The sequence below is a fragment of the Jaculus jaculus genome, chromosome 12 (assembly GCF_020740685.1).
Source record: "Jaculus jaculus isolate mJacJac1 chromosome 12, mJacJac1.mat.Y.cur, whole genome shotgun sequence".
Lineage (NCBI taxonomy): Eukaryota > Metazoa > Chordata > Mammalia > Rodentia > Dipodidae > Jaculus > Jaculus jaculus.
In genome coordinates this window covers 5,394,507-5,420,971 of record NC_059113.1, presented here as the reverse complement: position 1 = coordinate 5,420,971, position 26,465 = coordinate 5,394,507, and the positions used below count along the sequence as shown (strand labels likewise).

The 26,465-nt window shown below is 57.5% G+C and overlaps 4 protein-coding genes across 15 annotated transcripts in view; 3 read left to right on the top strand and 1 right to left on the bottom strand.

The window, feature by feature from the left end:
• The first annotated feature begins 6,658 nt into the window (after positions 1–6,658).
• Positions 6,659–20,041, top strand: Kdm6b (lysine demethylase 6B). Its single transcript, XM_045130830.1, is given in 24 exon segments — positions 6,659–6,903; positions 9,897–10,012; positions 10,261–10,405; positions 10,492–10,633; positions 10,824–10,922; positions 11,021–11,240; positions 11,673–11,765; positions 11,846–12,007; positions 12,080–12,271; positions 12,358–12,708; positions 12,804–13,079; positions 13,081–14,978; positions 15,067–15,193; positions 15,320–15,425; positions 16,314–16,519; positions 16,621–16,685; positions 16,768–16,839; positions 16,936–17,084; positions 17,213–17,327; positions 17,418–17,605; positions 17,735–17,876; positions 18,252–18,378; positions 18,467–18,637; positions 18,740–20,041. Coding segments are annotated over 21 exon segments (4,920 nt in total). The 5' UTR covers positions 6,659–6,903; positions 9,897–10,012; positions 10,261–10,405; positions 10,492–10,496; the 3' UTR covers positions 18,764–20,041.
• A 243-nt stretch (positions 20,042–20,284) lies between these two features.
• Tmem88 (transmembrane protein 88) lies at positions 20,285–21,196 on the top strand. The gene is made up of 2 exons (XM_004669211.2): positions 20,285–20,526; positions 20,656–21,196. Exons 1-2 carry the CDS (start codon positions 20,317–20,319, stop codon positions 20,923–20,925), a joined length of 480 nt encoding a protein of 159 aa, XP_004669268.1. The 5' UTR covers positions 20,285–20,316; the 3' UTR covers positions 20,926–21,196.
• A 642-nt stretch (positions 21,197–21,838) lies between these two features.
• Positions 21,839–22,745, bottom strand: Naa38 (N-alpha-acetyltransferase 38, NatC auxiliary subunit). Its single transcript, XM_004669210.2, has 3 exons — positions 22,551–22,745; positions 22,158–22,341; positions 21,839–21,991 (listed from the first exon to the last, which is right to left on the bottom strand). Exons 1-3 carry the CDS (start codon positions 22,629–22,631, stop codon positions 21,879–21,881), a joined length of 378 nt encoding a protein of 125 aa, XP_004669267.1. The 5' UTR covers positions 22,632–22,745; the 3' UTR covers positions 21,839–21,878.
• Positions 22,746–22,796: 51 nt separating this feature from the next.
• Positions 22,797–26,465, top strand: part of LOC101607881 (chromodomain-helicase-DNA-binding protein 3) — a 60,803-nt gene continuing 57,134 nt past the window's right edge. For 5 of the 12 annotated variants that reach the window (XM_045130676.1, XM_045130668.1, XM_045130670.1 and 2 more), the window contains exons 1-4: positions 23,124–23,325; positions 23,407–23,483; positions 23,605–23,823; positions 24,288–24,459. In XM_045130676.1, coding sequence (XP_044986611.1) covers positions 23,166–23,325; positions 23,407–23,483; positions 23,605–23,823; positions 24,288–24,459 — 628 coding nt within the window. In that variant the 5' untranslated portion in view covers positions 23,124–23,165. Of the gene's footprint in view, positions 23,326–23,406; positions 23,484–23,604; positions 23,824–24,287; positions 24,460–25,960; positions 26,375–26,465 lie in introns of those variants that run through there. The other 7 variants (XM_045130673.1, XM_045130672.1, XM_045130671.1 and 4 more) reach the window with 4 other exon arrangements.

Sequence of the window (26,465 nt, the reverse complement as noted above, 5' to 3'; positions counted from 1 at the left end):
CGTCTGGGTCGGGTTGCGATCTCTTAGCAGGGTCTCAACTGTGCAGCGGGCCTCGCGTGCGGAGGCCGGCGACCTGCTCCCCGCCCCCCGGCGGGTGCCCCAAGCTCTCAGGTGGTCAGGTGGGCTGGGCGGAACTGTGGTTTCCGGCCTCCTAAGCTCCGCTGCCGCTTTCACGGGCTCTGGTTTAGATTGCTTCCCCGAGGGAAAGGGAGTAGGTCCCGGCGCCCTCCCGGGAGGGTTCCCGTGGCCAGCCCAGCTGCTACTGTTGGTCGCGGGGGAGGGCGCTGCGGGGAAGCCGCGGGCGCAGTCGACTGTCGGCCTGGGTCGTCGCGCCCGTTTTTCGTGCCAGCGTCTGCCTTTTGAGGTCCCTTTCCCTAATGGTCTCCTCCTGACTTGCCCGGCGTACTTTGCACCTCCCCTGGCTCCCTTCGGGTGGTCTGTCCCCGTCTCCTCGAGTCCCCGGCTTCTCCGGGTTATATAACTTCCTCTCGGCGTGTCCTGATTTCAACTCCACAGACTCCGCCCTGGAGCAGAGCGGGAGGGGCGGCCGAGTTGGGGACCCAGACGGAATCCGCCTGGCGGCCGGCTGGGGCGCCGAGATCCAGTAGTTAGGAGACGAGCCCTGCGAGACCCCGTCCCCGGTCGGTCTTCCCCTCCCCCTCCCCTCCCCTCCGGGGACCTCGCTCTAGAGAGTCCCGTATCTCTAAGGGGCGTGTCGGGACGCTAGTCAAGAAATGTGGGTTGGGAGGTCAAGGCTGGTGGCTGAGAGAAGGTCAGGAGAGAGGCCTGAACCCTACGATTATTCCCACCGCAGTTGAGAGAAAGGCAGGACTCCTGGGTTCCCTCCTAGATCCCCTTTTTGGGTTCCTCAAATTCCTAAGCCCTATTTCCCAGAAAGCTTAGCTAGCAGCCCCCCCTCCCCCGTAGGAGTCAAAGGTCTGTGTTAGAGGTGGCCCGGGGTGATGTCACCGGTGCACGTGCCCCGGGACGGTTGCCAGGCAATGAGGTCTCCTCCCCCTTCCATGCCCTCCCACCTCTGCCCGGAGTCCAGTTCTGGTCCCGTGCCATTTTTTCCCCTGTCCTTTCCCTTGGCTTTATCATCCTGCAGGTGGGAAACCCCGGTCTGGAGTTTTGTGAGGGGGTGGGACCCGGGTGTGGTGTGGCTTGAAAGACGCTGCCCCTCTGCTGTGTTGAGAACCCGTGGGCCGCTTACCCCTGGATTGGTACAGAGAAGCTTTCGCCTGCAAGCTACCTCCCCTCTCGAGCCTGCTGAATGTCTTTTTACTTTCCCACCTGCTGCATGGCCTAGTGTCATGTTCCCTCTTCACCAACTTGAGTTGAAGTGGGAGTGGTTGAAAGACAGCTGTCCCCAGGAGTTTAGTGTGGGCATGGATACACAACCGATCTTCCCTGAAGTCCCTTAAACTCGTGGCTCGCTCTCTCTCCAGATGAGTGAAGGAGTCAAGAGATAGTATTAGACTGAAAAGTGGAGGTCTTTATCCTGTGCGAATCCGTTCCTGGCATTGCCCGCTTAGGGGAAAAAGACTCAGGGCCAGCGGCTGCTGCCCTCCCTCCATTAAGTCCTAGAGTTGGAAATGGTATTGGTTCGTCTTCTTTCATATGCCTTAGAACTTGCGCGGTCTGATCAAACCTGAATTCTAGTCCCAGCTTTGTCACTAGTGGCTGTTGGGATTTGGGAAGGTCACATAACCCGTCTCAGAGTACATCTGCAAGGTAGAAGGGACGGGGTGGTGAGATAATTTATGCAAAGTCTTTTTCACTGTGCCTTACACAAAGTGAATACTGAATGAATGTCACAAAATACTTTTTATTAGTGTTACTATTTGTTATTGTAGTTGGTGGGCCTGCTCCAAAGTAACCATGACTGAGAGTCAGTTACAGAGCGTTTTGTTAAGGGTAGGAGATTAGGGATCAGCTTCGACTGTTTTATGTATCTTATTTTATGTGGACAGGTAGTCAGATTGGTATTGCTTTCTTAGGATTACTTTTCCCCTCTTAGAGAAGAAATAGCTAAGATTCCTTTGGCTGTTAAAATGTGTGATTTTCAAGCGAGACCCCAGTTTCTTCTCATGTTTTCTGGAGCCTTTCATTTTGCAAAGGGAATCCACAGTTTCCCTAGCGGGGACAAGGCTAGGCTAAGGGGTGTGTAAAAGGTTAGGGTGTGTGGGTGGAGAGAGACTAGTGCTGGGGGCTGGGGGAGCGGGTAGTTAAAGGAAGAGACCGGAAGGGAGGAGGAGGGAGCCTGCTGGTGGGGAGGGAGGAGAGGAGGAGGTGGAGGAGGAGGAGGAGGAGGAGGGAGGGAGGGAGGGAGGGAGGGGGTTGGGGAGAGCCTGCTACAGTTCTTTGTTTGACTCCGGGACTCAGGGACGGGGAGGAGGAGGGAGGGAGGCAGAGGCTGCAAGCGCCGGGGCAGGCCCAGGAGGCAGAGGAGGGACCGTCTCCCCCGCCCCCCCAGCCCCCACTCCCCCCCTGCTGCTTCCCCCCTCCCTACCCGGAATCTGGGGGCACCGCCGGGGGACAGACACCCAGCAGGTAACCCTGGCCTGGCTCGCCCTCCCCCCTCTTCCATTTTCCTCCACACCCTCCTAGGTGACCCCTTTCCCCTTTTCCGTCTCCCCGACTTCCCTGGCCTGACGTCTTTCCTCAGCCCTCCGTGTTCCATCTCCCCCAGTTGGGCTTGTCGCCCGATGGCCGCACCACCCTCCGTCTCGTGCAGCCCGACTCCTTTCCCCTGCCCCAACAGCCTCTTCGCTCCAGGTTTGCCCGAGGCACCTTTCGGGGTTCTGTCTTGCTGTTTTCTCCGGGCTCTTCCTTTCTGTACTGTCCCCTGGGGCTCTCAGGGAGGAGGGAGTCCCTGTCTTTTTCTGGCTCCCCCTAGTTTCCCGCCCCCCCCGGCCCCTTTTGCCTTGTAGCAGTCTCCAGGGATGGGGAGAAACCGGAATTTGGGGGGCCCTCTGGAGGGGTAGGGGGCTATGTGTTACTGGGGAAAGGGGTTGTGTGTATGAAGGAGGGTGGGGGTCGATAAGAGACCTAGCTGACTCTCAGATGTCCCTTTAAATGGCCCTCACATTTCTGGGGACTGCTGGTGTGTGGGGGGGAGGTGGCAAGCTGCCTGACTGGGGGGCAGGGCCCTTGGATCGTCCACACAATCAGGGGTGGTAATGATTTAAAGGGACAGCCTCGGTGTGGCCGCTGCCACCCTGCGCCGGCAGGAGGGGGAGCTGGCAGGCTGTGTCTGGGGAAGCTTGGCTGGTGAGCAGGGCATTGGAGGCTGAGTTGGTTTTGGGCCTACGGTCCTTGCTACAGATGGGAAGGTGTGTGCCTGGTTGACAGCCGACCTGTCCTCAGCCAGGGCTTTCTCCAGAAAGGACCCAACAGGGTTCTTGGACTCCTTGACCAAAACCCTTAAGTGAAAACTAGGGTGTCTGTCGGCCACTACATGGGGGCCACCGGTAGAGCTGCGAGCTAGCAGCCTGGCTTGAGCACTCTGGAGCTGGCCCTTTAGTCTCTCCCCTTTTGTTGTTTGGTTCTGTGCACATGAAAGTACCAGCCCTTCCCTGGCTCCCCCTTCCAGTCCACTGCCCCCCCCCACCCCAGCTGTTGGACAGATGAATTACAGCCTCCTGCTTGGGGCCATGGCTGGTGAGAGATTAAAGCTCTGGGGTTGGCCCTTTAAATGGCTGTTGGCCCCTCCCCCACTCTGTTGTCCAGACACCCCTCACAGCCCCCTCTGATTCCCTTGGCTGCCCCTCACTCTTCCTCTTGGTATGTCCTAAGGCCTGTCCATTCCTTTTCCTCTACTTTAGGCCCTAGCACCTCCCCCTCCCCACTACACATAAATACTGCCAACTGCAGGCTAAGCTCCCTAGTTCTGAATTTGGAGCCTCCCTGTCATGTAGTTCCCTCCTCTAGCTGAAGGGCCTTGCCAGTCCGGCTTTCTCAGCCTGCAGGTGACCACTGTGCTGGCCTGGCTAAGGAGCCTTGCTTGGTCAGAAAGAACACCTCCCTGGGGCAGTGTAAGCCGCAGCCGCTTGCAGCACATTGCGTCATGGAGGCTGGGGGCTAGAGGCCTGAGTCTCTGGGGTGGGGCAAGGAAGGGGCCTCCAAGGCCAGGAAATAGAAAGTACACTGAAGCCCAAGTGTCTGGGTCCATAGGGACTGAGAACTGAGGCCATGGGAGTGGAAAACATCGCTCCCTGAGGAGGGAGTCTGGGGTGAACTGAGGTGTGACCCCTGTATGGACACCTGATTCTTGACTCTAGACTTGTGTGAAAAGACCTGTTTGTATCTGAGGGTTGGGAGGGGAGTAGGCCCCTGTCTCTGTCTTGGGCCACACAGAGGAAGGAGGTGATGGGGAAACAGGATATGGCCTTGGGGATGGCATGGAGGGGCTGGCAGCAGAGGCCACTTCCAGGCCCGGGCCTAGAGTCACAGTTCTTGCAGAGGAGCGCTCCTTCCTGTTGGGCCCGTTCATCTTGTCTGGCCACCTGCGCTGTTCACCAGGCCAGGACCTGCCTGCACCCGCCTAGGGGAAGGGGAGGGGGCAGAGTCCAAAGGGTGGGGTTGACTGCTGTCTTGATAGGAGAGGAAGTTCTGGGTTGGCGGAAGCAGATCTGAAGAACAGGGACCCCATTGCATTGGGTTGGTGTTGAGGCTGGCTTGAGCGCAGGTGATAACTGCACCTGCTCTGGAGCCAAGGAGCCCCAGCAGGAGTGTCCCTTCAGATGTTGGTGTCTGCTGCAGACTTACTCAGATGCTGTAAAACACCCCTCTGAACACCTGGTGTAGGGTGTCTCCTGAGGGGAAAGTTGGAGGACCACTTTAGGGAGGGCTTTTTCTGGTTGCCATGGAAACTGATTCCTCTCCTCTGACCACTTGAGCCAGGTTTCTCCTCAATGACAGAGCACAGGGAAATCCTCCAGCCTGGAAGATCCTACCTATATAACTGAATGTTTTCTTTTAGGTTCCCCCAGGCGCCATGCCAGCCCCATAGCACTATCGACCCCACCACGGTCTGCTGCACCCCATTGCTGGGGCGCTGGCTCCAATGAGACTGGACACATCAAACTCCATCTGGTAAGTTTGGCCGCTGAGTGCTCCCTTTCCCCAAAAGTCTAATGGTGCACCCGTGTTTGAAATATGCTTGGTGTGATCTGGATCATACCCACTTATCTGAATGGTCCAGTCCAACTTTTGAGTCACCCCCCCATTATGTAGTGCTTGAGTGGTTCAGACCTCCTGTTTTATGGAACTCCCCTCTATCTCTTATGAGTGGTCCAGCCTTGTACTTTACCAGCCTTTTACCCTCCTCCCTGACCTGTGGTACAACTCAGTTGCTGATTCAAGAAAGGTAGGGCTTGCAAGCCAAAAGTAGATGTGAAATACTCCAGAGGTATTTCTTCTTGTGAAAAGCTTTGCTTTCTGTAGGAGTGCTGCTGAATAGCTTGGCTTATAATTGATGTCTCTGTGTGTGTTGGGGGGGGGAGATACAGGAGAGCACTGCCACATAGCTCATGGTTGCCATGGCAATCTTAGCATCTCACCTTTCCTCCTTGATTCATTCTCTTCCTGATGCATTATAGCTTTTGCACCCCATATCTGAAGTCCTAACTCCTGCTTCCCTCACATTGTATGTATCTGACTTTACATGGATACTGGGGATTCAAACCTGGGTAGACAGGCTTTGCAAGCAAGCACCTTTAGCCACTGAGCCATCTACCCAACTCTTATTTCCCTCAATCCTTCTATTTCTCTGCCTTAGGCCCTGCTACATTAATTTTCTTCACAAGTAGAAAGGGATTTTTCCTTAATCCAGGAATTTAAGTCCTCTGAGCGCACAGATAGCTCTTTTCCTGTTTTCTCCTGTGCATCAGTCACTGGTGTGATGGTTTGTACATTCGGGTGCCTTTGTAGATTTATGTTGAATGAATATGTTAATTGAATGAGCTTCATTGCCAAGAAACCTACACTTCTGAGATCCGCTGCACAGCTTCCTACTCACACCTTCTATCTAAAGGACATAAGACATTTGGGATGATAATAGAGAGGAAAGCTGGCCCAGGAGATAGACTGTGTGGATAAAACTGAGAAAGGGTAGGTGAGAGCCAGCCTAGAAGAACGGTAGAAATGCGGCTCTGGGAAGAGGCCTAACTCTTCCACTCACTTGCAGAATGACCTTTGTTGAGTTACCTAACCTGCCTGAGTCTCCATTTCCTCATCTGCAATATGGGGTAATCAAAGTACCTGCTATGTTCAAAGTACCTGCTATGTTGGGTTTTGGGGAAGAGTTAAAGGATAATTAAGAGATGCATGTAAAATGCTTAACACAGTGCCTGACATCTAATAAGTTATTGTTGTCTTGGTTGCTACAGGGAGCTGTGAGGGTAGCAAGGATGTTGAGGAATGTGATTAAAGGCAGAGAGACCCCCAAATAATTGACTAAACAGAAGGATCACTAATCCAGCAAGATGTCAGATTCAGGGGAGAAGGGGGAGGCCTGCCCGGTCAGCCTGCCTCCAGTGTTCCCTTGACTGTTCAGGAACATGAAGGCAAACACAGAAGGGCATGTGCAGAGACACACGTGATCACCACAGTGTTGCAGAGGCAGACCCAGACAAAAGACCGAGACAGGAGCCAGGCAGACACACAGACAAGAGACAGCCCCGCGGAGACATGTAGACAAGGATAATGACAGGAACGCGGCAGACACAGGCACTGAGGGAGCCTAGATGAGTAGATATGCAGGTGCACACGGAGACAGACACCGGGACCCACACACAGCCGACCTTGTCAGACAGACTGGTGAACACAGCGCCCAGTCAGAGGCAGACACAACGCCCTCAGTGACACATAGCGGGCCAGGGCCAGCACTGTCACTCCTCGGTCGGTGTGGTCTGGGGGGGGTGGGTGGCGGGGTGGGGGAGGGGAGGGGAAGGGAGGCGGGGAGGGGCCAGCGGCGAGGGAAGGCTGGGCAAGGGAATCCCGGGCGGGCGGCCTGCCCGGGTGGCTGAGTCACCGCGGAGCCTCAGCCAGGTCCTCCTTTCGTCGTTCCTCCCTCCCCCCCGTCCCGGCTCTCCCAGGTGGAAAGCGAGCTTGTAGCCGCCCGCTCCCGCCGGGCAGAATGTGGCTGGAACGGAGCGGAGGGCGCGGGGTCCTGGGTCCGCCCCCTCCGAGCCGGAGCCCGAGCTTGCTGGCGGAATGCCGGCGCGCTCCGACCCCGAGCACGGGGTTCGGCGGGCGGGCGGACCGCGGGCCTCGGAGCACGCGTCCTTCCTGCCCCGCGCGGCCGGGGCGCGTCGGCCCCGAGCTGGGAGAGTTAAGTGGGTGTGATTGATCGGGGGCTTCTCTCCAGGGGCTCACCTCGGAGGGAGGGACGCGCGGACGGCGGGGGGGGTCAGTTAAAGTCTGGCGAGCCGGGAGCCCGGATGGAGGGGGCGGAGCTGGACTTTAGCCGGGAGTGCCCGGATGGAGGGGGCGTGGTCTCGACAGGAACGGCGTTAACTCTTTCGGGGCAGTGGCGACTCGGGCTCATAGGTCAGGTTGAGAGGCTGTGATGTCCGCCCCACAAGTGTGTCGCCCTCCCAGGCTGGTGTCGGCCGCGTGCGTCTGCCTCTCGTCGGTCCGCGGGTGTCTCCCTCCGTGCTTGTCCGCGGGTGTCCCCTCCCCTGGGTTAGTATGAACTGCGGGAGTCGGGGAGGGCCGCTCCTGCCCGCGAGCGAGAGTGGAGGTGAGCGTGGACCGCGCGCGGCTGCGGCCGAGGAACAGGTGTGCGCGCGCGGCGGCGCGGGGCCGGGGGGACTGCCCGTCCCGTCGCGGGGCGGTCGGGGCGACGACGGGGAAATTCCGCGGGACGGGTGGCGAGCAGTGTGTGGGCCGAGGAGTTGTGTCTGCCCCGGCGCGAGCTCCGGGAGGCGGAGGCTGAGTCAGTGGGAAGTGGGGAAGGTTTTCTGAGTGACTCACTCCCCCCCACCCCAGCCCTGATTCAGACCCCGAGAAGGGCTTTGTTCACCGGCAGTCGGTGCCCGTGTCGTCGAGGGGTTCGGGGTGCAGGAAGTGCGGTTCTGGAGCATCCCGCCGTGGGGGCTGGGGGCGGGCGGAGGGTGAAGATCCGAGGACTGCAGGCACGGAACTCGCCGGCTTAGAGAAAGCTGAGTCAGTTCCCCGTGGGAAAGGGGAAGTGGCCGGAGGGAAGTGCCATCACCGCCGGAGGGGAAGCTGCACTTCCTGGTAACTGGCAGCACTGGGGCACCGCTCTCTCACCTGGGATCGGCTTCTTTGACCTCCAGCTCGCCGAGCTCCTGTCCACAGGGCCGGGCTGGGGGACAGCCAGGCTGGGCTTCTGTACTTGATGACCACATTTCACGGTTACACTTGTTCCAGGGCTTGCTAACTGATAAACTTCGGGCTCCAGCGTGGAGCGTTTCGACAGGGACTCCGCGTTAGCTGCGGAGGGGTCCGCAGGGCGCCAGCTTCTACGGAGGCCTGGCCCGGGAACGGCCGGAGGGAGGACCCGGAGAGTCCAGGTGCTTCCGTGCCATCAGATGACTCTGCCCCTGCGGCCTGGAGGGTTGTTCTCAGCAGAAACCCTTCTGTTCTCGTAGAGCGGGTGGAAATTTCCCCCTAGTGCAGACTCGTGGGCGAAGGCGAACTCTGCAGCCGCCCCCAGCCCCACGCCGCGCTCTCCCCCGGCTTCCTGCCCGGCGCCCGCTCCAGCTGGAGCGCTGGCCCCGCCCCCGCCCGCGGCTTTGTGCTCGGCTCTGCTCTCGCCGCCCTTTGTACTTTAGACTCAATGGACCGACCCGGGAGCGGAGCCGGCTCCCGGCCTGCCGCCTGGGACGCCGGGTAGGCTGGGGGCGCAGCTCCTGGCTCCAGAGTCGAGGAGGAAGAGCTGGGCACAAGGAAACGTGCCTAGAGAGGAAAGTGCCGCGTCCGTGCAGGGTCGAGTCGGCACCGACTGCGGTGGGGGCGGCTGGCTGCGTGGAGGAGGAAGTGAAACGGGTTCTGGGTTCTTTAAGGGAGTAGGCGGTGAGAGTGGGACAGGGTGATGTCACTGCCTGTCGGACCCCGCCTTCTTCCCTCCCGAAGGACCCCCCCCTTACACACATCGCTTCCGCTGCGCAAGTGGCCACGTCACGGGCAACCCCCGAAATCCCCCCTCCCTGGGGGGGGCAGGGGCCACGTGGGCCGTGGGGAACCGCGTGGCCCCAGCAGGAAAAGGGCATAGAGGATTCAGGAGCCACGCGAGAGGGTCCTCTCGGGACCACGGGGCACAGTTTCCCAGAAGTTGGGGGACAGAGAGCGCTGGTTTAGGGAGTCGATCGATTGGTATTGAAGACCCAGAGACTCTGGGGGAGTGGAAGAGCTGGAGGAACTGGGTATGAGACTGAAACTTGACCATGGTTTAGGCCACGGTCAGGCAGTGGGGGTGGAGTACTGAGAGACCGGTGGGCTTGGGTGCTGTGCTCTCTAGACTTAAGCAGTTCTAAAGGGCACTCAGGGCAGAGGTCAGCTGGCTGGGCTGAGTGAAGTGAGGAGTGGAAGTGATGCCTTTGTATGATCTATCTGACTTTCCTGTCCTGTGGCGGTGGCTGCGCTGGGGGTGTTCTGGCAAGGGACCACTAGCAGTCGGGTGGGTGAGATTTGCCCTCAGGCCGGCCCAACCCTTCCATTGCGTGAGTCTTGTACCGTAGGCCTTACTCCCTTGCCACTGACCTGCCAGCCGTCTGGGGTATCAGAACAGAGATGGGGGCCCTAGGTGGGAGCCTTGGGGTCACACTAGGGTCACCCCTGGGCTAGCCAGTCTGACCGGCTCTGTGGCCCCTCCTCCCAAGGCCACTGTGCGCCGGGCCGACCTTGCTCCTATTGGCTCCTGCCAGGCTGTTACTGAGGCGGAGACGCGGGTGATGATTGGCTTTCTGTAGAGAAGAAGTCCTGTGATTGGTCAAATCTCGAGCTACCTGAAGCTGTGAGAGGACCCTCCCACCGAGGCCTGGTAAGCTTTTGAGGCACTGCTTCGCATCCGCCCGGTGCCTCCGGTGGGGAGACTGTCAGTTCAACCAGCGGCCTGGTTCCACTCACCTCATTTAGTTACCTTACTCTCTAGGACTTCTTATGCTAGTGGGCTTCCCCTCAGTCTCCTTGCATAAATGGCTGGCCTGTGGGTGCCTTAGGTAGCTCAGGCCAGTCTTTGGGCTCTGACTGTGTTGGCAAGCTCGTTGCACTCTTCCCCCCTCTCTGTAGAATTGGCTGCGAAAGACCAGGGACTGCCATTTGGGGACAGTGGACACTTCTTGTTAAGAGCATTTGGAGCTGGACCATTGTCCCAGAGAGCTGGGGCAGGGGGCTGTGCCCTATCTCCAGGGCTCCTGGGGCCACTGCTGACCTGGTAAGGGAAAAGCTGGGCTGGCTGGGTGGACATTGGCAGCTCTGGTTTGTCCCCTGCAAGAGCATGACCTCTTATCTCTGTCTTAGGCTGGATGCATCGAGCAGTGGACCCTCCAGGGGCCCGCACTGCACGGGAAGCCTTTGCCCTTGGGGGTCTAAGCTGTGCTGGGGCTTGGAGCTCCTGCCCACCCCACCCTCCTCCTCGAAGCACATGGCTGCCTGGGGGCAGGTGAGAACTTGTGTCCTGGCTCCCCTGGCTCCACGCATTTCTCTTCCTGTGTTCTGTACCCCTCCATTTCTGTGAGTTTCTGCCATTCTGTGGCTTCCCTTACCTGCTTTTATCCCCCTAGACTCGTCCTTGTTAGGGGGACAAGAGTATTTTCTTCTGGCTGTACATAACAGACCCCTTCTCTTTCCAGATGCTCTGCCAGCATCGGGCAGCCCCCGCTCCCTCCTCCCCTACCCCCTTCACATGGCAGTAGCTCTGGGCATGCCAGCAAACCGTATTATGCTCCCGCGTAAGTGGGGAATTCAAAGGTCCTGGGGTGGGAGACAAGGCTGGGGTCTTGAAAGTATTCCACATGCCTGATCACCTCCAATCCCTTCTAATCTGTAGGACGCCCACTCCAAGACCCCTTCATGGGAAGTTGGAATCTCTGCATGGCTGTGTGCAGGCGCTGCTCCGGGAGCCAGCCCAGCCAGGGCTGTGGGAACAGCTTGGACAGCTATATGAGTCCGAGCATGATAGTGAAGAGGCCATTCGTTGCTATCACAGTGCCCTTCGATATGGAGGAAGCTTCGCTGAGTTGGGGCCCCGCATTGGCCGGTTACAGCAGGTGGGATGAGGCAGGAGTACATGGGGCCTAAGACGGTACCTTCTGGCTCAGGGTCCACACCCTGTGTCTTCAGCTACTTTTTCTTTTCTCTCTCTCTCTCTCTTTTTTTTTTTTCCCGAGGTAGGGTCTCACTCTAGCTCAAGCTTACTTGGAATTCACTGTGTAGTCTCAGGGTGGCCTTGAACTCACAGTGATCCTTCCTCCCTCTGCCTCCCTGGTGCTAGGATTTTGATTTGTTTTTATTTATTTATTTTAGGGGGTGGGAGGGCAGGTGCACCAGGGCCTCCAGCAGCTGCAAACAAATTCCAGATATGTGTGCCCCCTTGTGCATCTGGCTTATGTGGGAATCGAACCTGGGTCCTTTGGCTTTGCAGGTGAGTGCCTTAACCACTAAGCCATCTCTCCAGCCCTTATCTACTTTTTGACCCCCAGGCTCAGCTCTGGAATTTCCATGCTGGCTCCTGCCAGCACCGAGGCAAGGTCCTGCCCCCCCTGGAGCAAGTGTGGAACTTGCTGCACCTCGAGGTGAGGCTGAGGCTCAGCGGGCTAGGGAAAAGAGCCAGGAGAGGCCGGCCTCTATGACATCCTATTCTCTTTGTCTGTAGCACAAACGGAACTACGGGGCTAAGCGAGGGGGTCCTCCGGTGAAGCGAGCTGCTGAGCCCCCGGTGGTGCAGCCTATGCCTCCTGCGCCACTCTCAGGTCCCTCGGGAGAGGAGGGCCTCAGTCCTGGAGGCAAGCGCAGGAGAGGCTGCAGTTCTGAACAGGTGGGTGTGCCAGCAGGCAGAGGAGTTGCAGGTTGGCAAGGAGTGGGATTCTCATGCCCTGTTCTCTTGTAGACTGGCCTTCCTCCTGGCCTGCCACTCCCTCCACCACCATTACCGCCGCCGCTGCCACCACCACCACCACCGCCGCTGCCTGGCCTGGCTACAAGCCCCCCATTTCAGCTGACCAAGCCAGGACTGTGGAGTAACCTGCATGGAGATGCCTGGGGCCCTGAACGTAAGGGTTCAGCACCCCCAGAACGCCAGGTGGGACCCTTTCTATTGCCTGTCACCTTTTACCTATAAACTCTTTGTCTTCCGTTTCTCACCTCACGACCTCGCTTCTCTCATAGGAGCAGCGGCATTCACTGCCTCATCCATATCCATACCCAGCTCCTGCCTACACTGCGCATCCTCCCAGCCACCGGCTGCTCCCAGCCACACCCCCAGGCCCAGGCCCCCGCCCCCCAGGAGCAGAGAGCCATGGCTGCCTGCCTGCTACCCGTCCCCCCGGAAGTGACCTTAGAGAGAGCAGAGTTCAGAGGTCGCGGATGGACTCCAGTGTTTCACCAGCAGCAACTAATGCCTGCGTGCCTTATGCCCCTTCCCGGCCCCCTGGTCTCCCTGGCACCAGCAGCAGCAGTAGCAGCAGCAGCAGCAGCAGCAGCACCGGTCTCCGGGACATGGAGCCCAGCCCAGGCATTGTAAGTGATGACTGCCTCGTGGGAAGGTGGGTAGCGGTGCCAGGTGCCTGAGATGGCCCGAGCAGCACTCTGACCTTCCCGCCCTACACTTGCAGCCCGGCGCAGACCATTACCAAACTCCCACTCTAGAAGTCTCTTCTCATCATGGCCGCTTGGGGCCTTCGGCACACAGCAGTCGGAAACCATACTTGGCAGGTTCTGCTGCCACTCCCCACCTGTCCTTGCCACCTGGGATCCCATCACCCCCTCCACCCACTTGTCCCCGCATTTTACGCCCTCCACCACCCTCTGCCTGGATGAAGGGCCCAGCCTGCCGGTCAGCCCGAGAGGATGGAGAAATCTTAGATGAGCTCTTCTTTGGGGCTGAGGGCCCCCCCCCGCCCTCCCCCACCACCCCTCCCCCACCGTGAGGGCTTTTTGGGGCCTCCAGCCCCCCGCTTTTCTGTGGGCACTCAGGATTCGCACACCCCTCCCACTCCCCCAACCACCACCACCACCAGCAACAGCAACAGCGACAGCCACAGCAGCAGCCCTCCTGGGCCTGTGCCCTTCCCCACACCCCCTTATCTGGCCAGAAGTGTGGACCCTCTTCCCCGGCCACCCAGCCCGACACTGAGCCCCCCAAACCCGCCTCTCCCACCTCTGACTCTTGCCCTGCCGCCCGCCCCTTCTCCCTCCTGCCACCAAAATACCTCAGGAAGCTTCAGGCACTCGGAGAGCCCTCGGCCCAGGGTCTCCTTCCCAAAGACCCCCGAGGTGGGGCCGGCGCCGCCCCCGAGCCCCCTGAGTAAAGCCCCCCAGCCTATGCCACCTGGGGTTGGAGAGCTGCCTGCTGGAGGCCCGCGGCTCTTTGATTTCCCCCCAAACCCCCTGGAGGACCAGTTTGAAGAGCCGGCCGAATTCAAGATCCTCCCTGACGGGCTGGCTAACATCATGAAGATGCTGGACGAATCCATTCGAAAGGAGGAGGAGCAGCAGCAGCAGCAGCAAGAGGCTGGCGCGGTCCCCCCGCCCCCACTGAAAGAGCCCTTTGCGTCTCTGCAGCCTCCATTTCCCAGCGACACGGCCCCAACCACCGCTGCTGCCGCCACCACTGCCACCACCACCACTAGCAGCATCAGCACCCAGGCAGAGGAGAAGCAGCCACCACCAGCCCTGCCTCCGCCGCCGCCTCTCGCCAAGTTCTCCCCAGCCCCCCAGCCCCAGCCCCAGCCCCAGCCACCCCCACCACCTCCGGCAGCCAGCCCGGCCAGCCTGCTCAAATCTTTGGCCTCCGTGCTGGAGGGACAGAAGTACTGTTACCGGGGGACTGGAGCAGCTGTTTCTACCCGACCTGGGCCCTTGCCCACCACTCAGTATTCCCCTGGTCCTGCATCAGGTGCTACCACCCAGCCACTCACTTCAGTGGCCCCTAGCGCCCAGGGCTCCCCAAAGCCCTCTGCTTCCTCGTCATCTCAGTTCTCTACCTCAGGCGGGCCCTGGGCCCAGGAGTGCAGGGCAGGTGAAGAGCCAGTCCCAGGCCCTGCAGCCCCTGCCCAGCTGCCCCCAACCCTGCCACTGCCCCCTGCTCGCTCTGAGTCTGAGGTGCTAGAAGAAATCAGTCGGGCTTGTGAGACCCTTGTGGAGCGGGTAGGCCGGAGTGCCATCGACACAGCAGAGCCCGTGGACAGCGGGGCCGAGCGGCTGCTGCCTCCTCCGCAGGCCAAGGAGGAGAGTGGCGGGGCGGCGGCGGCGGCGGCGGCAGGGCCGGGCAGTGGGAAGCGCCGGCAGAAGGAGCACCGGCGGCACAGGAGGGCCTGCAAGGACAGCGTGGGTCGCCGGCCCCGCGAGGGGAGGGCCAAGGCCAAGGCCAAAGCCCCCAAAGAGAAGAGCCGCAGGGTGCTGGGGAACTTGGACCTGCAGAGTGAGGAGATACAGGGCCGGGAGAAGGCCCGGCCTGATCTAGGTGGGGCCTCTAAGGTCAAGCCACCCACAGCTCCAGCCCCTCCACCAGCTCCTTTACCCTCTGCCCAGCCCACACCCCCGTCAACCCCTGTCCCTGGAAAGAAGGCTCGAGAGGAAGTTCCAGGGCCTCCAGGCGTGAGCCGTGCAGACATGCTGAAACTTCGGTCACTCAGTGAGGGGCCCCCCAAGGAGCTGAAGATACGGCTCATCAAGGTAGAGAGTGGTGACAAGGAGACTTTTATCGCCTCTGAGGTGGAAGAGCGGCGTTTGCGCATGGCAGACCTCACCATCAGCCACTGTGCTGCTGACGTTGTGCGTGCCAGCAAGTGAGTTTGGACTGTCACACTTGGCCTGGGGTTAGGTGGCTCCTGTTCATTACTCTGTTTCTGAATTCATGCCGCTGTTTCCCCACAGGAATGCCAAGGTGAAAGGGAAGTTTCGAGAATCTTACCTTTCCCCTACCCAGTCTGTGAAACCGAAGATCAACACTGAGGAGAAGCTGCCCCGAGAAAAACTCAACCCTCCGACCCCCAGCATCTATGTACGTGTGCCGGCTGTCCTCACAGCCGCCCCTTCCGGAGGGTTGTGAGATAGCATTGGGTTTGAACAGTGGGATGTTCAGAGCCTGGGACGAGGCTCTGACCCCCGTGTCCTGGCCATCTCTCAGCTGGAGAGCAAACGGGACGCCTTCTCACCGGTGCTGCTGCAGTTCTGTACGGACCCTAGAAACCCCATCACCGTGATCCGGGGCCTGGCAGGTTCCTTGCGGCTCAGTGAGTATGGGGGTCAGAAAGTAGGGGGCGGGCTGCAAGGACCCCCCCCCATGCCCACAGCCCGAGCACAGTGGTTATAAGGAGCATAGTGTGCCATAATAAGCAGACCATGTTTGAGGAGCACTGTCTCTGCGTGGTGACTCAGCCAGCGTTACATTTTCTCCTGTCTGTCCCCAGCAGTGGACACATGGGAGATGAGTCTCAGGACTGGTTATCCATTGGTTTTCTTGGTGATTAAGGATGAAAAGAATAGTTTGTAGGCAACCTCTGTAGATCATGGCTTAGTTTAATCCCCCCTCCTTTTCAGCTTTTTGTTGTGAAAGATTTAAACATTATAAAACTAGAGCAGTGTGTGTAACCTTTGGTCACTGTGATGTGATGTTGTCACCTACAGACGTGTTAGGCCATATTCACAGGTCTGTTCTGGGGCATGAGGGCTGTAGGTTGGACATGCCTGAAACTAGAAGAAACCGAATAGAATTGAAAATCAACTCTTAGTTTGCTGTACACATGCCCCTTCCTGCATTCACATTGAGTGTTTTTGAAGCACATCCTAGGCTGTCAGATTGGCTGTCTTTAATTGGATCCAGTGAATAAAGTTGCCATTCATTGAGTGCCTGCAATGTGCCAGGTACTGGGCACAGGTGTCATATGCATATATTTGAGGCTTCTGGTTAAAGAGCCAAGTCCTGTAATGGCTGTGGGAGGAAAGGGCTGGAGAAGGTGCAGAGAGACCCCAGCCTTGCCACATTCCTGGGGCCTTTCTTGCCTGCTTCAGTGCTGAGTTCTGCCAAGCCCCTGTCCACCCAGTCACAGGCTGGGCCAGTAGGAGAGTAGAGGGTGGGTGGGTCCCTCCGTTCTAACACCCTGCCTGCCCCTCCCTTGCAGACCTGGGTCTCTTCTCTACCAAGACACTGGTGGAAGCCAGTGGTGAGCACACTGTGGAGGTGCGCACCCAGGTGCAGCAGCCCTCCGATGAGAACTGGGATCTGACAGGTACCCGGCAGATCTGGCCCTGTGAGAGCTCCCGATCACACACCACCATTGCCAAGTATGCCCAGTACCAGGCCTCATCCTTTCAGGAGTCACTGCAGGTGAGGAGCTGGTGCAGGCGGAGACAGTGCACTGGGGTCCGCCTGGGGTGGAAGGGCTTCAGAAAGGTCCCTGACCCAGGCCTGCCTACCCCTCTGAGCAGGAGGAGAAGGAGAGTGAGGATGAGGAGTCAGAGGAGCCAGACAGCACCACAGGAACCCCTCCCAGGTACGCTGCAGCTGTGTCCCTTCCTCTGTGGCTCCTTCATTCCCTTGGCTATCCACCAACCTGTCTGCTCTTACCTCAGCAGCAGTGCACCAGACCCGAAGAACCATAATATCATCAAGTTTGGCACCAACATCGACCTGTCTGATGCCAAGCGGTGAGTAGGGCTGGGCCAGCAAAGTTGGGGTGGGAGCCCTGCTGGGGCCCCTCAGTCTGGGCTCCCCTCTCACTTGCTGGTCTTGGTGTCCCACAGGTGGAAGCCCCAGCTACAGGAGCTGCTGAAGCTGCCGGCCTTCATGCGGGTGACATCTACAGGCAACATGCTTAGTCATGTAGGCCATACCATCCTGGGCATGAACACGGTGCAGCTGTACATGAAGGTTCCTGGCAGCCGCACACCAGGTGTGCACCTCGACCTGCGCTGGGCGGAAGTGTGCTTCCTGGAGGAGGCCTAAGAGGGAAAGGGACCAGGTTGTCTGGGAACTCAGTCTGAGGTCAGAACATCCATGTGGTTCTGTCTCCCCCTGCAGGCCACCAAGAGAATAACAACTTTTGCTCTGTCAATATCAACATTGGCCCTGGCGACTGCGAGTGGTTTGCAGTCCATGAGCACTACTGGGAGACCATCAGCGCCTTCTGCGATCGGTGTGCATTGCCCCCTCACTAGTCTCCCCACTACACCTGGTCCCTGGGTCTCAAGGTTCCCACCTGACCCTGTGGCCACCTATCCTGTAGGCACGGCGTGGACTACTTGACCGGTTCCTGGTGGCCAATCCTGGATGACCTCTATGCTTCCAATATTCCTGTGTACCGCTTTGTGCAGCGCCCTGGAGACCTTGTGTGGATTAACGCAGGGACTGTGCACTGGGTGCAGGCTACTGGCTGGTGTAACAACATTGCTTGGAACGTGGGGCCCCTCACTGGTGAGATGCTGGGACGTGGGAAGTAATCCTTGTGGGGGAGGGATGGGCCTGGAAAGCCCACAAGCACTGAGGGAAGGAAAATGGTTGGCCCCAAGTCTGAGAATCAGATAGTGACTCTCTGGCCCACAGCCTATCAGTACCAGCTGGCCCTGGAACGCTATGAGTGGAACGAGGTGAAGAACGTCAAATCCATTGTGCCCATGATTCATGTGTCCTGGAATGTGGCTCGCACGGTCAAAATCAGCGACCCTGACTTGTTCAAGATGATCAAGTGAGGCCCCTGTTCGGGTGGTGACCCACCTCCTCTGACCTGTTCCTTCCCTGCTCCTTATTCTGCCCCAGTCACTTGTGTCTCCATTCATTCTGCGACACGTGTGCACAGTGCTCCTGTGCTGGGAGGCCTGAGTGCTTAGTGGCATTACTTTCTATGGTCCAAATAGACGAAAACAACTGAAATGTCAGTTCTGACAGATAACAGGGACAGGAGATTTGACCCAGGCATGGAGAGGGGATGCTGCTGAGGGAGGTCTTACAGGCCTACAGTCTTTGGGGCTGAGCACTTGCCCTCTCTACCCATCTAGATCTGGCCCATTGCCCCCCCCCCCCCACGCACAGTGTTGTCTGAGTATCTCTGGCTTCTCTGCAGGTTCTGTCTCTTGCAGTCCATGAAGCATTGCCAAGTGCAACGGGAAAGCCTGGTGCGTGCAGGGAAGAAAATCGCTTACCAGGGCCGGGTCAAAGATGAGCCCGCCTACTATTGCAATGAGTGCGATGTGAGTGTGCCCGCCCTCCCTCTAAGCTGCCCAGGGAAGGTGTCTGCAGGGTACCTTGCGCCTGGTGATCACCCCTTTCTCCCGCCAGGTGGAGGTGTTCAACATCCTGTTCGTGACGAGTGAGAATGGAAGTCGAAATACGTACCTGGTGCACTGTGAGGGCTGTGCTCGGCGTCGCAGCGCGGGGCTACAAGGCGTGGTGGTGCTGGAGCAGTACCGAATGGAGGAGCTGGCACAGGCCTATGATGCCTTCACTCTGGTGAGGGTGGAGGGGCGGAGGCAGCGAGGAGATCCTTAGGAGATGCCGAGGAGGCCTGGCCATACCTGCCCTCTGCTGAATTCATCTGCTTTCTCCCTTCAGGCCCCCGCCAGCACGTCTCGATGAAGCCGGACGCCCCGCCCGCCCGCCCATCCGCCAGCAGGGCGCCGCGGGGTCACCAGCACACGCCTGGGCTGGACCTAGGTCCCGCCCCTGGCCGGGAAGGGGGTCGGGCCCTAGCCCTTCCACCATATTGGCAGCTCCCCTTGCTTAATTTATTAAATTTTTTTTTAAATATGAGGAAAAAAAGGAAAAAAAAAAAAGGGAGACGGGGAGGGGGCTGGCAGCCCCTTGCCCACCAGCGCCTCCCCTCACCGACTTTGGCCTTTCTAGCAACAGACACAAGGACCAGGCTCCTGCAGCGGTGGTGGCGGCAGCGGCGGGGGTCACTTACGGGTTCCCTCACGCGTGCCCGCCGCGCGCCTGCCCACCAAGCCCGCCAGCTCAGATGCTCGCGGCTCGTGTATGTACATAGACTTTTGGCAGCCGAGGTTTTTAATGAGATTCCTTCTATGGGCTTTATCCCTCCCCCAGAACCTCCTTTTTTACTTTCAATGCTAGCTGTGATCCCTGTACATGTCTCTGTTCATTCAATTGGTTATGATTTGTATTTTTTGTTCTTTTTGTTTTTGGTTTTTAATTTATAACAGTCCCACTCACCTCTATTTATTCATTTTTGGGAAAACCCAACCTCCTGCACCCCGAAGCCATCCCTCCCGCCCCTCTGGGGATGCCCGCTGCAGGGGTCTCCCTATGCCCCAGGGTATGTCTGGGCTCTACCCGTTCGTCCTTGCCTGCCCGCGGCTCCAGCCGGGCTCTCATGGTGCTCAAACCCGCTCGCCTACCCAAGTCCTGCACTTTTCTTGGACCAGTCCCCCCACTCCCAACCCCACCCCCAATCCCACCTGAGGGTGAGCGACTCCTGTACTGTAGGGGAAGAAGTGGGAACTGAAATGGTATTTTGTAAAAAAATAAATAAATAAATAAAAAATTTAAAAGTTTTAAAGAAAGAACTATGAGGAAAAGGAACCCATCCTCCCCAGCCCCGGCCAATTTACAAATCATTGGACCTACTCCCTTCCCCGCCCCCTTTTAAGCGTGTGACCACCGCCCGGGGCCAGGGCCTCACTGGGGTAGGGACACCCCGGGGTGAGTTTCTCTGGGGCTTTTTCATTTTCTTAGTTTTCTCCCGCTGGGGCTGCGGAGGGGTGGGGGTTTACAGTCCGCCCCCCTCGCACTGCACTGTCTCTCTGCCCCAGGGGCAGAGGGGTCTTCCCAACTCTACCCTATTTTCGGTGATTTTTGTGTGAGAATATTAATATTAAAAATGAATCAGAAAAACAACTTTGTGTTTTGATAACGTGTTGGTGGTGATCGCTGGGAAGAGTACCAGGAGGAGGGCCGAGAGGTGATTGATGCGAGGACCCCAGCGGGGCGAAGCCCCTCCCTGAAGAAGGCGCCTGTGGAATGTCTAGCTTTGGACCTCCTCGAGATGGGGGTGCCTAATCCTAGAGCTGCATTCCAGGATAAGGGGGGGTGGGTGGGAAGAGGTTGGGTCGGGGGAGGGGCAGGAAAGAGGGCTATAAGGGCCGAGGCCTCGGGCGGGAGCCAGCCAGGCCATGGCGGATATCCCTGGAGGTCAGCGAGCAGTTCTCGGCGGCGGCTCAGACCCCCGAGACCCCCTAGATTGCTGGGCTTGTGCCGTACTGGTAACAGCACAGAATCTTCTGGTGGCTGCCTTCAATCTCCTCCTGCTGGCGCTGGTGCTCGGGACCATCTTGCTTCCCGCCGTCACCATGCTGGGCTTCGGCTTCCTCTGCCACTCCCAGGTGAGCCTGTGAACCTCGGTACCCGGGGTGCTGGGGGAGGGACTGTTCAGGCCTCTACTCTCCACCTGGGCTGCTCGTGGTTAGAGTGTGGTCCAGTAGGGCCCGAGTCTGACGCCTCTTCTCCCGCAGTTCCTGCACTCCCAGGCACCCCCTTGCACGGCGCACCTGCGGGACCCGGGCTTCACGGCCCTTCTGGTCACTGGATTCCTGCTCCTCGTGCCGTTGCTAGTGCTTGCCCTGGCCAGCTACCGCCGCCTCTGCCTGCGCCTCCGCCTGGCCGACTGCCTCGTGCCCTACAGCCGAGCCCTCTACAGGCGCAGGCGTGCCTCGCAGCCAAGGCAGACCCGGGCCTCTCCAGGTTCCCAGGCTGTTCCGACACCTGGAAAGGTTTGGGTCTGAGGTGCATCGTCGAGTCAAGACTCCTGTAGGCTGACCGCCCTCCTGGTTACCAAGGACTTCGAAGCCCAGTGATACCCCGCTCCCACCCCTGCCTGAACCAGGTTCTAGGATCCTTTTGGCGGAACAGCGGCATCCGTGGACCCAATGCTGGTGAAAATTCCCACGCCCCAGAAAATCTATTTTACTCCAAGCATCCACATCAGAATCCTGAACATCTATCTGGGCTGGACCCTGTACACCCTCTCTCCCCCCTCCCTTAACGTAAACTGAACTGAATGTTGTACCCTCCTTTTCTGGTGCAGCTCCTCTAGTATTTGAGACTGCAGGGCAGGGTCAAAGGAGGAGAAACGATCACACATGAATAAAGAATTTATGAACTGAATCACTCTGTGGATACAGGAGTGGAACAAATGCCATCACCCCTGCTCTGGGCTTAGGAGGAAATGAATCCCCAAGACTATAAATGGGCAGGCCAGAGCAACCTTCAGTATCCTGGCTGTCCCTTATCGCATCAGTCTGTTCTTCCTGGTCAGACCCCAGAGTTCTGACCCTGACCCTCCCCATCAACAGCACCGAGGAGGCCCCGTTTCAGTCCTCTTGCCCAGCTGCCCTTGGGGACCCAAGCCCGTTCTCTGACCCCAGCTTAGAGGAACTCAGTGTTGCCAGGCCGGGGTGGGAAACAATGGGTCTTCCGGAGCAGGATGACACCCCTTCCCGCCGCAATCCTGTAGCAGCATCGTGGGAGGGAGGATGGCGGGGCCCACCCTAGGGCCTGCTACTGTGCAGCTCAGTATCTCTGGACTTTAGGTTGGGGGGTTGGGTTGTACATGTTCTTAAACTCAAACACCCTCCTTTAGGGGTGGGGTGTGCTATCCCTGACCTGGCTACTGATCTACACACAGACTCAGAATGCTTCAATTACAAGTTTAATAAGCTCAAAGGCATGCGCGCGATCAGAGATAAGGGGCTCCCGCTAGGGTCTCTCTTTGCACCTCAATAGAAACGATATGGTGTCCTGGTACCATGGCGAGGCCCAGCACTCGGGGTTCCCCCGCAGAGAAGGAATCTGTTAAAAAAAAAGGGGGGGGTCAGAGCGTCAGAAAAGCAGACCAGCCTCGTCCCGCCCCTTCTGAGCTCCAGAAAATAAGTGGTAGTCAGGCCTGGGAGGGGAAATTCCTTGCCATGAGTTTCCACCACTCTCCCAGGCGGGTGTGCATTCCCGGGGCACTGACCCGACGGCTTGAGGAACTCCTGTGCAGAGCCCAGGATGACATTACAGTCTCGGTCGGTGCAGAGGAAGCAGCCGACCAGTGTGCGCCCGTCCGTCATCCGGATGCGCATAGTCTTGTTGAGCAGGGACTCTAGCTGCTGCCGGGCACGCGCAGCCGGCGAGTTCTCACGTTCAGCGTCCGAGTCCTGCTGGGGGTGGGGGGTGGGGGTGGCGGCGGGAAGGACGAGCGCTCAGAGACCGCGCGGGCCCGCCGGCCCGCGGAACCACAGCTCCCGGCAGCCCGCGGGGCAAGCGCCCCGAAGCCCAGGGCCTGCCGGGAGCTGCAGTTCCTCCTACCTTCCCCCCATCTTGCTCAGCCCGACTGCTCAACCCCAGAACCCCTGCCCACGCTAACCCCCGCACTGGAGCTGCTCTGGCGCCGACTGCAACAGCCGTTCTCCTCTCGAAGCAGCATGGTCGGCCCAGCTCCGGCCATTGGCCCCTGGGCCTCCACTGGACCCCTAAACTTCCTAAGAACCCTTGGCTCGGGTGGTCTGAGATCTCGCGAGTGCTCCCGGGCTCTTTCGCGAGATCATCTCTCCCGTGTCACCCCCGCCGCAGATACAGAGATCTCGCGAGCTTCGACTGCAGCTTACGCTTCTCGGAGGCCCCGTTACGTCGACTTCTTAAAATATCGCGAGCACTTCGCCTGAACTTTCTTAGAATGCCTGCAACTTAGCGCGCCTTCGCGCTTGGGTCTCCCCGCCGTGCCGTAGAGTGGTGTATATGCCCCCTGTGCCTCGGGCTCCTTCGTCTAGACGGACTGTGGCTTTCTGCAGCGCTTACGCTGGCGTGACTACATGTCCCGTGACCACGCGCAGCCCGAGCGCCTTGCCCACGCAGGGGTTCGCCTCGGTGGACGGTGGCCGTACGTGGACAGTGGTTTCCATGTCAGCAGAAAGCGCGCGCCGCGCACACAGCTCCCGGCGGCCGCGGGGGGAACGGACGCGTGTCGGTGAGAACCAGAGCCATGCCGCGCCGGGGCCTCGTGGCCGGGCCGGATTTTGAGTATTTCCAGCGTCGGTATTTCACGCCCGCGGAGGTGGCGGAACATAACCACTCGGAAGACCTGTGGGTGTCTTACCTGGGACACGTGTATGACTTAACGCCGCTGGCACGGGAGTTCAAGGGTAAGGCTTGCACGCTGGCCCGGGGCTAGGAGGTCGGGGCTCGGAGCGGGGTGGCTGCCCTTGACGGCTGCTCCTTCCCAGGGAGCCTCCTGCTGAAACCTATCCTGGAAGTGGCGGGCCAGGACATTAGCCACTGGTTCGATCCAAAGACCGGAGATGTGAGTTCTGTTGGGACTTGGTGGGGGTTGCTTGGAGAGCGGGGATGTGGAAGAAAAGGGAAATAGTCAAGAACCTGAAATAGTGACTGCTCCGAACCCTTCCCCAAACCTTGCTTCCAAGATACGAAAGCATGTAGATTCGCTGACTGGTTGCCTAAGATACCGCACCCCGCGGGGCCGCTGCGTGCACATTCCGCCTCCGCTGCCCCGCTCCGACTGGGCCAATGATTTCGGGACGCCCTGGTGGAAGGGGTCGAATTACGAGGTGGGGCGGCTCTCGGCCAAGACCCGGAACATCCGGATCATTAACACTCTCACGTCGCAGGAGCACACACTGGAGGTGAGATCTGGTGCCGCCGGTTACGTAGAGGAATCTCAGGTTTCCAGGCTGTCTGTAGCCTATAAACGCCGGGAGCTGTCTTTTCCTCTCTTTACATTGAAATCACAGAGGGAAGCAGAACCCCCCCCCCCCCCAGATCCCCAGGGTTGGGAATTCTACAAGTTGGTGGGTTACAACTACTGGAGTCCCCTTCATAAGTCCCGAGAAGCATCTTAGTGGGCCTTGGAAGGGCTTGCATGCTGTTTCAGGCAGCAGTTGGACTCAGTCTACTCCATTGCAAGGATAAAGTGTGGGGGCACTGGCATTATGTCTTTTGGATTCCCTGCAAGTGGCTGCAACATAGACGGGCAGGATTTTTGCAGTTTCATTGTGTGCTGGTGCCTCACATTTACTTGTGAGACTGGAATGCCTATGGGAGGCATTCACACAGAATTCTAGAGGTGGGGTACTTCTGTGTTCCCCAGGTGGGCGCTCTGGAGTCAATGTGGGAAATCCTGTACCGCTATCTTCCCTATAATGCACATGCTGCCAGCTACACATGGAAACATGATGGGAAAAACCTGAACATGGATTATACTCTGGAAGAAAATGGGATTCGGGATGAAGAGGAAGAATTTGACTGTCTTGGAATGTTTGGTACGCTCCACACTCCTGCAATACTTCTCTACTTTAACGATGACCTCACGGAGCTGTAGGAAAGGAAACATATGCTCATGTGCACTCGAGACTTTTTTTTTTTTTTGGAGGTAGGATTTCGCTCTAGTCCAGGCTGACCTGGAATTCACTGTATAGTCTGAGGATGGCCTTGAACTCACGGTGATCCTCCTACATCTGCCTCCCAAGTGCTGGGATTAAAGGCATGCACCACCACGCCAGGCTTGAAACTTTTTTTTTAAATCATACTCAATTCTTTTTATTTAGATTTACTTAATTTTTAAAACTTCTTTTTAAGTTTTATTTTACTTATTTAAGATGAGAGAGAGAGAATGGGCACGCCAAGACCTTCATTCACTGCAAATGAACTCCAGATGCATGTGCCACCTTGTGCATCTGGCCTGTGTGAGTCCTGAGGAACTGAACCTGGGTCCTTTGGCTTTGCAGAGAAATGCCTTAACCACTAAGCCATCTCTCCAGCCCTATTTTTAAAAACTTTTATTGCTATCTTTCATAATTATAGACAATAAACCATAATCCCCTCCCCACTTTCCCCTTCACAAATCCATTCTCCATCATATCCCCTCCCCCTCTCAATTAGTCTCTCTTTTGTTTTGATGTCATCATCTTTTCCTCCTATTATGAGGGTCTTGTGTAGGTAGTACCAGACGCTGTGAGGTCATGGATGTCCAGGCTGTTTTGTGTCTGTAAGACTGCATCAAGACATATTTTGAGTTTTCTTTTTAAATATTTTTATTTATGTGTGTATGGGAATGCGAAGGTCTCTTGCAGCTGTAAATGAATGCCACATACTTGTGTCACTTCTTTAAAATATTATTTACAAGGAGAGAGAGAATGGGCTTGGCATGACCTGTAGCCACTGCAAACAAACGCCAGGTGCATGCAACACTTTGTGCATCTGGCTTTATGTGGGTGCTGGGGAATCAAACCTGGGTTTTTAGCCTTCGCAGACAAGCGCCTTAAGTGCTGGGCCGTCTCTAGTCTTGTGTCACTTTTTGTGTGCAGTTTTATGGGGTGGCTGGGGAATGTGTGGGTCACAAGCTTTGCAAACAGGCACCATTAGCCACTGAGCCATCTCCCCAGCCTGTGCTTGCCTTTTTCTATGCCTTGAGAAAGAGTGGTTAGTCTGTGGTGCTTGGACCTCCATTCCCCTCTGGGAACTGGCCTGGGAACTGCTCTTCTAGTCCCTAGTTGATTTGTGTTTGCTCTAAAAACACTAAGGTGAATACTAGAAGTGAATTAGTTTATAGGAATGATAGGAGGAGACACAGAATCTTGGATTAGGAAGACATAGAGGAGTCAGACGGAGTTCAGGTAGAACTTTTTCATCATAACAAGGGAAGAGATGGAATTTACAAAGACAAGATTAGGAAATGTCCAAGGGTCGATTCAGGATAGATACAATGCTTGGAGTTTGATACGGCTATCCTGTAAGATGAATACTATTAACATTATTCCACAGGTAACTGCTTGGAGAATTAGAAAAGTTCTGTAGCACACGGGGCACATTTGTGATTACCAGAGCCAGCATGCCAGCCCAGATCTGCCCAACTCCAAAAGCCATGTTCTGTGTAACTTAAATGGACTGTCTCAATGTAGAACCTCATGCTAACACTGCAGACAGCTGCTGTCAGACCAAGAATTGGGAGTGTGAGTTTGTCCCTGCATTGTTGCAAAATCGAGAACCTTAGGCCTTGTGTAGTCAACAGCTACTGTGTTTGAAGGGAGTAAATTATCAGAGTATTCCAGGGACAAAAAGGAGGGAGGGGTCTGGAGAGATGGCTTAGTGGTTAAGGTGCTTGCTTGTGAAGCCAAAGAACCTAGGTTCGATTCTCCAGGACCCACAGAAACCAGATGCACAAGGGGGCACATGCATCTGGAGTTCGTTTGCAGAGGCTGTAGGCCCTGGCGTGCCCATTTTCTCTCTCTGCCTCTGCCTCTTTCTCTTTCTGTCTCATAAATAAATA